We start from the raw sequence: 10,791 nt of genomic DNA on the forward strand, positions 1-10,791 counted from the left end.
GTTGCTAATTTTTAACCAGCAACTGATTTTATGAGTAGCTAGCCAGCTAGCTAACATGAACTCTTAGTTGGTTGAAAACATTCTGTCTCTAGTTGAGTTTCTGCTGTTGACTCATATGAAACATTGCAAGGGTATGGAACGCATGTATCCATTTTTATCAATTCAAGCAGACTGCAAGCAAACCGCATATAATTTTAGTGGATGAGAGCAGAATGGTAAAAATAGGTGAGGATGACAGTACCGACGGGCACCCAAAGTTAAAATACAAAGAGCTATCAATAGTATAATTGCAATATAGAATAGGATAAATGCAACAGAATTTAGCATGTTTATGTTTTACCTCTTTTGAATTAGGATTTCTGCAGTGCACGATAGGAGACATGCATTAGACAATTACCAGCAAAAATGTATACTGGCCACACAGCAGGCCGCTCTAAAACATATTTGTGAAATGGTAAATTGGAGCAAGGAGCTAGTTTATGGTCAATGCCTTTATAGCATAAATACCCTACAGTGTGCCAAAGAAATCCTTTTCCAAGTGATGAAAAATATACATTCAACCATTGTTGGAGAATTCACAATTTCCAAATTCCATAAAGTATTGTAATTTTCATGGATTGTATTTACAGTAGATTGCAACATCCTGAAAATAAGAAGAGTAATTGATTGGTTGGTTTGATTTCTGAGCAGACGTGTTGATGTAGTCAGACAAGATATTAAAACGTAAGAAGAGAGAGCAGACACTCTTAGAGACAGAGTCACCCTTCACAGGAACAACAAGTTTTCTAACCATGATGGATAATGTTTCTCAAATAACAATGTTTGTTCTTTCAGGTTTAAATGAAACAAATAATCACAGATTTACTCTCTCCTTTTTCACTTTACTGTGTTACTGTGTCATTTTGCTGGTAAATATTTCTGTTATTGTGACCATCATCATGGATAAAAACCTGCATGAACCAATGTATATTTTACTGTGTACTTTTTGCATGAATGGACTTTATGGGACAGCAGGTTTCTACCCCAAGTTTCTCTGGGATCTGCTTTCTACTGTTCATGTCATCTCTCAAAAACATTGACATCATTGGTTAAGCATTTCTAACAAAAGTTGTGCACCCCCATCCCCCATCCAGGTTGCATCCACACAAACACACCCACACAAATGCATGTATCAACCAGAAAACAGAACACCAAAAGAATAAAAAAAATAAACACAAATACAAAAACAAACACAGACCGACAACAAAGACTGTAGATAGTCCTTTTTTGTAGCATATTTGTCAATGAACTGCTTGTGAATTAACGTGGCCCAGTGTGTCAGATTTAGTCACATCTACAGATGAGGATGCACAATGTAACCGTTCCTAGGTGATTATACACACATGAGAGCATAATTATGAAGATTATATTACATTTCTGCCAATAGATGCCCATAAATCTTACACACTGGACCTTTAACACAGAAAGATAAAAAAAAAAAAAAAACTTGATGACAAAGACCATTATTTAAAAAAAGCTTTAGTCTTTTCACATGATATGATGTATGTAGCAAATGCACTTTCAATGCATAAATTACCAGTTTAAAACATTAATACATTTCTTCCCAAAAGACATCATCATTTTAAACGTATCAATTTGACTCTTTTCTTCAAAAACTCACTAACTTCTCCCTCCATACCACACTTTGCACAGTCCCCCAGGAACTTGACCATAGGACCAAGGATTCTGAACAGGCAAGGACTGTTTTGTTTTTTTGGCAGTTCCTGGGTCCAAATCAGAGGACTAATGAATTTAGCCATTTTCTTCCGAAACTCCCTAACCTCCCTCTCATCCATACCACACTTAGCACATTCCCCCAAGAACTTAACCATGAAAGGATTCTGAACAGGCAAGGGCTGTTTGGGTGGTTCTGGGGTCCAAATCAGAGGACGGCCGGGTGCAGTGTGGAGGAGAAGTGAGGAGCAAAAGATTAACCAAAAATTATAAATATGTTAAAAACACTTAATCTTGTTAGATGTTTCTTTTAATATGATGTGTTTTTTGAGACTCTGGAAGTAATGCCAAACAAAATAACATAACACAACCATTAAGGTTTCACAACTTCATGTTCATTAATCACCGACACCTCAGCCACCTGCCAACTGGAATGTAGAATTACAGTAACTGAGTGTTGTATGATGTTGTGTGATGTGTGTTATCAGAGGTCATGGGGCATCCCATGACAGACCTATTTGGAAAAAAAGACAATTTTTGAGTCAGACTCCCAACTCGTGAAAAACTGACGCTATGGGATTGTAGGACCGGTCGGCCTGTTGATACTTGCGTGTTTCTGTATATTCTCTTTTTAATTTAAAATTCTGCAGTGCAGAATAGCAGACCTGTATCACATTTAAAAGGGCTAAATTAAGATTGGCCATATAACTGGCCACTGTGAAACATCTTTGTAAAATGACAGTGGCAAATTAATTTATTGTCAAAGCATTAATAGAATGAAAGCCTACAATGTGCCGTATAAATCATTTTCCAAGTGATGAAAATCTTACATTTGATTGTTGTTCAAGAATTCAACTCTCCAAGTCCTATAAAGTTCTATGTTGTTATTTCCATGTGCTGTATTTAAAGTAGATTGCATCATCCTGAAAATGAGAGGAATGATTAACTGGTTGGATTTCTAAGCGTGTGTGTTGATGTAGTCAGACAAGATATTACCAAGTAAGGAGAGGGAGCAGACACTGTTAGTGACAGAGTTACCCTTTACAGGAACAACACGTTTTCTAACCATGATGGATAATGTTTCTCAAACAAAAGGGTTTTTTCTTTTAGGTTTAAATAAAACAAATAACCACATATTTACTCTCTTCTTTCTCACTTTACTGTGTTACTGTGTGATTTTGCTGGTAAATATTTCTGTTATTGTGACCATCATCTTGGATAAAAACCTGCATGAACCAATGTATATTTTCATATGTACTTTTTGCATGAATGGACTTTATGGGACAACAGGTTTCTTCCCCAAGCTTCTCTGGGATCTGCTTTCACCTGTTCACGTCATCTCTTATTCTGGATGTCTAGTTCAGGCTCAAGTCGGTGGCTCATATGTTGCCGGTGAGCTGTCTATCCTTTCAGTCATGGCATATGACAGATATGTGGCTATATGTCGACCCCTGGAGTACCACTCTGTCATGTCAAAGCAAAGGCTCATCAAATTGGTCTGTTTCTCTTGGCTAACGCCTTTTTGCATGATGGGTATAAATATGTTTTTAACGTCTAGATTAAAGTTATGCAGCCCATATATCACCAGATTATATTGTGTGAATTGGATTATTGTAAAACTTGCTTGTTTCCCAGCTGAAACTGTTGTCAATGACATAGTTGCATACACAATAATTATTATTTATTTGTTTCATGGTTTATTCATAGTTATATCTTACATGTTTCTCATTAAAACATGTGCAGATTGTATAGAAAAAAAGGCAAAGTTCATGCAAACATGTGTGCCACATTTGACTGCCTTACTCATATTTCTTGTGAGTATACTTTTGGAAATAATGATTATGCGATTTGGTTCAAAAGATTTACCTCAAAGCCTTCAAAACTTTTTTTCAATAGAATTTCTTGTCATACCTCCATTATTGAATCCTCTCATTTATGGTTTAAAATTGACCAAAATTCGAAAAAGAATTCTGGTTGTTGTTACTTTAAAAACTAAATGACTTCTGTCTTATTCATTAAGGAAACTTGAAGTCCTATGTCTGATGTTGCTGTTTAACCAGCTGTTCTCTGTGGCTGTTGGAGTGACATGTCATTATCTTCAATTAAAAGTCATCTTGTTAATAATATTTTTCTACCATGTAGATTAAAGTTATGCAGCTCATATATCTCCAGATTATATTGTTGGAATTGAATTATTGTAAAACGTGCTTATTTTCCAGGTGAAACTGTTGTTAATGACATAGTTGCATACATGATAATAATTATTTATTCATTTCATGGTTATTTCATAGTTATATCTCACATGTATCTCATTAAAACGTGCAGATTCTATAGAAAAAAAGGCAAAGTTCATGAAAACATGTGTGCCACATCTAACCTCCTCCTCATTTTTCTTGTAAATATACTTTGTGATGTCATGTTCATGCAATTTGGTTCAAAATATTTCGCTCAAGCCTATTTTTCTTGCAATTATACTTTTTGAAATAATGATTATGCTTTTCAATCCAAACGATTTCCCTCAAATCTTCAGAAACTTTGTTGCAATATAATTTCTTGTCATACCTCCCTTATTTAATCCATTAATTCATGGTTTTAAATTGTCCAAAATTCCAAACAGAATTCTGGTTGTTCTTACTTCAAGAAAATAAAAGGACTTCTGTCTTATCTATTAAGAAAACTAAGAGTCCTATGTCTGATGTTGCTGTTTAACCAGCTGTTTGCTGTGGCTGTTACAGTGACATGTAATATCCTCAGTTACAAGTAAGTTTGTTAATCCTTAAAGAATGTCTTTTCAGCTGAAAGTTTCAATTCATCTAACTAAAATTTGCATTGATTTTTGGGAATAGGAAGTTCTTTTAGATCAAGGGTGCTGAATCATATGTATCGCTGTCTCATTTGGTCACGCTCTTGAATTGATGATAATTAGGTCTTTATTAGCTTCAATTTGAATATCCACATGATTCACATTTCACCAATACTCTGCTCAGTAGAATAATTATTACTGTTGTTAAACAAATCTTAGGTATTTCATGAAAAAGTTTAATATGACATCATTGAATTGTCATTTATCATGCTGTACTGTGTGCAGTGATGTGTCTGTGTGTATTTATACTGCAATAAAAAAACAGTCCTGCTCCTTTATTTCCACGTTTTCATAATAACACGGATCATCAACTGATGAGGATGCTGACTACTTTTCAAAGGACATGAAGCTTTATAGCCTCCGTTTTTTAGCATGTATGTAGCAAATGCACATTCAAGACAATTTCTCCATTAAGAACCTTTTTTAACAGAGAAGTCATCTACAACAAAAAGTCCTTGACAAAGTTTTGAACTATTAAGAAAAAGGGGTACTCAGCGAGCAACTACAATAAGTAAGGGATAATGCCCAACGAAACTTTATATTTTGATTGTCAAACGCATGAAAAAATAAATCCGCTGCGCATCGGACGGTTCTTAGGCCTCCGCGTCGTCCATTAATTCCTGATTATGGACACCTCGAACGGCCTTATCCCACTTATACCATGGTCACTTGCCAAAGAAAAGAAATTAAGACCATTAATTTATAATTTAACATATATATATATATATATATATATATATATATATATATATATATATATATATATATATATATATATATATTTTTATGGTTTTATATTACATTACATTACGTACATTGCGTACGGTTGACAAACAGTAAATATAATTTCAACAAGACTAGCTAGCTATCCAGTCATGTCATTGTCCCCAAATAAATATCCAGATTTTCACAAAGAAATGATCAGCCGTGTGTAACGTTACTGTGACCGGAGCCTGAAGTAGAGAGTTGGACAGCGAACGGGATTTGAGATTATTTGCATATCAGTAAATTTAGAGGGGAAGTGTACTTTCTGCAGCTTGTTTGTTACAGTCGCCATCCTGTGGTGTTCAGAGGATTAGGCACTGAACTGAAGGACTGACAGACTGCACTCAGTGTTGGAAATATAATATTCAGATTTGATATGCCAGCTAGCGCATTGATTTAGAGCGGTGAACAGACAATGTGACTGGAACTACTTAGTAGGTGTCCATATATCAGGGATTAATGGACACCCTGCAGCCAATCAGGATCGAGTATTCCCCCAGACCATGGTATAAAATCTGTTAACAGCACAAATCATCTGAACTGGCTGTAAATTGACAATCACTGATGAAAAGTGAGGAACCTGTGTTTATTTATCTCTGTGTGTAATTAAGCATTGTTTCAGATATTAATAACAATTCTGAGTGGGAAACCTGCATTTGAGTTACATAAGCTAGTCTGGACGCACCGCCATGACTTCAGCCCTTTATAGAACATGCTCATGCCGACCCAGTAGGCCTATACTTTAGTATAGTCCTTTGCTCTGGGATTATCTGTTGAATTTGGACAGAAAAAAAACATGAGAAGTTTTGATCAGAAACTGATTTTTTAGGGTGTTGGTGGACCCATACAGAGCAGCACTGCTTAAGCTTCTTGGCAAGCCAAGCTACCTTTGCAGATACCTGCTGATCTTCTTCTCCATAGCTTCTACAGTTGACAAGCAGACATCATACAGCCACAAGTGCCTCAAAACCCTGTGCAGAATGGCATGCTGGTATATCCAAGCCTTGAAGCCAACCAGGCAAACCAGACTTTTCAATTTTGGTAAGCCAGACTTCAAGGGCTCCGCAGGTTTTGTGGATGGCAGCTGTGTCCTTCATGCTGCAATCAAAGAGTTTTCCCAGGCTCTTGACTGGCTTTGCTGACAGTGAAATTATGTCGGAAATTATGAAGCGGAGCTTGTCCACGACTTTCCCTCTTTTTAACACAAGGACCCTTGACTTATGTAGTTTAAAACTCATCCTTGTCCATGAGATGAGCTTCTCAAGTCTTTGTCAGGGATCCCAAAGAACCACCCCCATGGACTTAACCACCATATTCATGGCTAGTCAAAAAGGATGACTGATATGGTGCAGCCAGTTGTGATTCCCTTACCTAGCCTGTGCCACTCTGATGTTGAAAACCCAGATGTAACTCCCATCCGGAAGTTGTTACAGTAATGAATGAGGATGTTCATCTTGCTGCGAACATGGTGTCTGCAAAGTCCAACCATAGGACCACCAGGTCGCCCTTGCCATCCTTTGCTACTCTCAGATGTGAAAGCCCCAGTATGCCAGGTGTTCCAGAGAAAGCCTTTCAGTACCGCCGTGCCGATGTAATCATTCTTTAAGAGGAAACACGACACCAGTTGAGACAAGATGCTGAGGAATATTTTGCCTTCAGTGCTGAGCAGTGAGATGGTTCTTAACTGGTCGTTGTCTGTGGAGTTTTCCTCTTTGGGAATCTAAACACCCTCTGCAGATCTCCACTGATTGGTGCCTGTTCCTCTTCGCCAGATCACTCTCAGGATTTTCCACAGTTGCTGGAGTCTCGGACAGTGTTTGTATACACTGTATGGTACCCCACTAGGCCCAGGGGCAAAGGCTGATCGTGCTTCCCTAATGACTTCCTAGACCTCTTCCAGCTTGGTTCCTTGATGTTGAACTCTGTTGTTGGGGGAACTGGGCTCATCAGGGCCTTGTTGTGGCCAAGTTCATGGTCTCTTGCTGGACCACTCAAGGTATTGTGAAGGAAGGAGTTAAAATCACCTGCTTAGCACTCACGGTGGCCCCTCCATACTGAGCAATTTTTATGTAAGCGGGTTGGCAATGAACGATGTTCACTTCTTGGCTCGTTCCTTCACTCATCTTCTGAACCGTTCTGCTCTCCAAAATCATTGTGAGCTTTTTGCTGTGGATTTCTTGCAACTCTGCTTGTGGCTGGTGTTTGTCTTCACTAGCAACCTTGTACTGCTTCTTCAGAGTTCTCAGCTCTTGCAACAACTTTTGTATTTTTATGGCCGTACGGTTCTTCTTCTCAGGCTTCATGCTGTTTCGGTATGACCAAATATCTCAGACGTGTCGCTTACAAATTCATTGCGGTCAGTGGTATGTTATTCCAAATGATGACATGAGTTGTAGTGAGCTTCAGTTACTGTTTACTGTGGCTCTTCTACATCAGCTTACACAGACAATGTAAAAACTGTTTAAGTTACACAAATCACCATTTTACTCTGTAACATGTGCTTTTCCTCAATGTAAATTGATATAAATATTTTAAATACAAACACATTAAATGCCTTTTCATGTAAATCTAGTTTCTCAACATTAATATGTGCATCCAACTATGAAACTATTTACTTACGACATTGCCTCAGTGGCATTAACAGTGTGGATTACACACGATGAACACAGAAACACACATGTTTGGATTCAGTTAACTCCTTCATACTACAAACAGGAAATGAACTGTGGACCTATAACTGCCTAAGATTAACACATTTTAAGATAACAGTCCTCAAAATATAAGTACATTCAAATGCATGCCTTAAAGGCAACACACAGACTATTTGTTTTTCATGTGGCTTCCAGAAGGTGTTTTCCCTCTGTGCTGTACCACCAACATTACTCCATGTTTCTTAGCATCTTGTTGGTCCTAGCGTCTTTCTGTATTTCCTCTTAAAAATGTAAGTGCACGATAGGAGACATGTATTAACTAATAGGACCAAAATTTAGATTGTCCAAACAACAGGCTGCTGTCAAACATCTTTGTGAAACCTGAGTGAGGAGCTAGTTTATTGTCAGTGCCTTACTAGCATGAATAGGCTATAATGTGATGAATAAATCATTTTACATTTTGAAATGAATAGTCTGCTTTCCTGGGTCTATATTGTTATTTTCATGTGCTGTTTTTATAGGAGATTGCATCATGCTGATATCCAAGCGTGTGTGTCGATGTAGTCAGACAAGATATTAAACAGTGAGGAGAGAGAGAAGACACAGTTAGTGACAGAGTTACCCTTCACAGGAACATCACATTTTCTAACCATGATGGGTAATGTTTCTCAAATAACAATGTTTTTTCTTTTAGGTTTAAATGAAACAAATAACCACAGATTTACTCTCTTCTTTCTCACTTTACTGTGTTACTGTGTGATTTTGCTGGTAAATATTTCTGTTATTGTGACCATCATCATGGATAAAAACCTGCATGAACCAATGTATATTTTACTATGTACTTTTTGCATGAATGGACTTTATGGGACAGCAGGTTTCTACCCCAAGTTTCTCTGGGATCTGCTTTCTCCTGTTCAGGTTATCTCTTATTCTGGATGCCTTGTTCAGGTTCAAGTAATTGCCTCATTTGCCTTCAGTGATCTGTCTTTTCTTTCAGTCATGGCATATGACAGATATGTGGCTATATGTCGACCACTGGAGTACCACTCTGTCATGTCAAAGCAAAGACTCATTATGTTAGTCTGTTACTCTTGGTTGACACCTTTTTGCATTGTGGGCATAAATGTGTTGCTAACATCTAGATTAAAGTTATGCAGCCGATATATTGCAAAATTGTATTGTATGAATTGGATGATTGTTAAACTGGCTTGTTTTCCAGAAGAAACTGCTTTTCACAACATAGTTACTTACATTACAATAATCATTTATTTATTTCATGGTTTATTCATAGTTCTGTCCTACATGTATCTCATTAAAACATGTGCAAACTCAATTGAAAACAGAGCAAAGTTCATGCAGACATGTGTGCCACATCTAACCTCCTTACTCATTTTTCTTGTAAGTGTACTTTTTGATGTCATGTTTATGCGATTTGGTTCAAAGGATTTCCCTCAAGCCTTTAAAAACTTTGTGGCAATAGAAACTCTTGTCATACCTCCCTTAATAAATCCATTAATTTATGGTTTCAAATTGTCCAAAATTCGAAACAGAATTATGGTTGTCCTTACTTTAAAAAATAAATGACTTGTCTGCTATATTAAGAATCAGTTAGCACTGTTTAACCAGCTGTTTGCTGTGGCTGTTGGAATTACATGTGACATCCTCAAGAGTTTTTGCACATTTCTCAAACATAAATTTCATTCAACAGAAATGTACATATATTTTCAGGAATTGGAATTCTTTAGATTTAGGGAGCTGAATCATATGTATTGCTATTTCATTCTGTCACGTTCTTTAAATGATAATTAGGTGTTCTGCTCTTTATAAGCTTCATTTTGAATATCCACATTCTTCATTGGATCATCAACTTATAAGAATGCTGACTTTATCAAAGGATATTAAGCTATATATCCTCATTCTTTTAGCATGATGTCATGTATGTAGCAAATGCAGCTTCAAGATATTTCTTTCCAGTTTAAACCGGGAAGTATTTTAAAACAAAACGTCACCTTGATACAGTTTTAAACTATTGAGAAATGGGCTACTTAGCAAGCTAGCTAAAAAAGAAATCTGTTAACAGCAACATGCCATCTGAACTGGCTGTAAATTGCCGATCACTGGCTAGAAGTGAGCATCCCCTGTGTATTTTCTGTTCATCTGTAATTAAGCATTGTTTCATATATTATTAATAATTCTGAGTGGTAAACCTGCATTTGAGTTACATAAGCTAGTCTGGACGTGATGTCATGACCTTGGCTCTTTATAGAACATGCTAATGCTGACTCAGTAGGTCTATTTTTCCATCTACGAACATCCAGTTCTTTCCTTTGGGGTGGAATGTTAGATATAAGCATGTATGCATTCAGTTTCCACTGATAATTGACACAGATTAACCAATACCATTTTTAATCAGAAATTGATTATATTAGCAGTTACCTAGCTGGGTAGCTAAATTTGGTTGAAAACATTGCCTCTTGTTGAGTGACAGATGGAAGGCAGCAAACCTGATATAATTTTAGTGATTGAGAGCAGAAGGGTAAAATAAGGTGCGGCCGGTAGCGATGACCAGTGACTGTTACGGTAGACAGCGTTGCTATTCCCAAGTTCTAATATGAGAATCCATTAATTATTCAACTGCATAAAATAATAAACACAAAATAATATAATACAATATGTTTTAATAAATTTTTTAAAGGGTTTTTGTAAGAAAAGTAGATTTTGAGTATCATTCATTGCAAGATATGTATCTAGAATGTACTAGGATACATCATCAGTGATTACCCCTGGCAGCCCACTTCA

General features: G+C 36.8%; 2 protein-coding genes across 2 annotated transcripts; both read left to right on the forward strand.

Annotated features, from left to right (window-relative positions):
- Nucleotides 1-818: 818 nt before the first annotated feature.
- On the forward strand, nucleotides 819-3,713 carry LOC115588731 (olfactory receptor 52D1-like). Its single transcript, XM_030429502.1, has 2 exons — nucleotides 819-1,014; nucleotides 3,004-3,713. Exons 1-2 carry the CDS (start codon nucleotides 819-821, stop codon nucleotides 3,711-3,713), a joined length of 906 nt encoding a protein of 301 aa, XP_030285362.1.
- A 4,930-nt stretch (nucleotides 3,714-8,643) lies between these two features.
- On the forward strand, nucleotides 8,644-9,576 carry LOC115588484 (putative olfactory receptor 9A1). The gene has a single exon (XM_030429122.1). The coding sequence runs from the start codon at nucleotides 8,644-8,646 to the stop codon at nucleotides 9,574-9,576; it is 933 nt and encodes a 310-aa protein (XP_030284982.1).
- The last annotated feature ends 1,215 nt before the right edge of the window (nucleotides 9,577-10,791 follow it).

Source organism: Sparus aurata, chromosome 9 (genome assembly GCF_900880675.1).
Source record: "Sparus aurata chromosome 9, fSpaAur1.1, whole genome shotgun sequence".
Classification (NCBI taxonomy): Eukaryota; Metazoa; Chordata; class Actinopteri; order Spariformes; family Sparidae; genus Sparus; species Sparus aurata.

Bases quoted from the DNA above. Each gene is read 5' to 3' on its own strand.
- LOC115588731 (XM_030429502.1), top strand. From the start codon at position 819: ATGTTTGTTCTTTCAGGTTTAAATGAAACAAATAATCACAGATTTACT. The intron at 1,015-3,003 runs GTTTCTACCCCA...ATGGGACAACAG, and splicing joins TGGACTTTATGGGACAGCAG to GTTTCTTCCCCAAGCTTCTC.
- LOC115588484 (XM_030429122.1), top strand. From the start codon at position 8,644: ATGATGGGTAATGTTTCTCAAATAACAATGTTTTTTCTTTTAGGTTTA.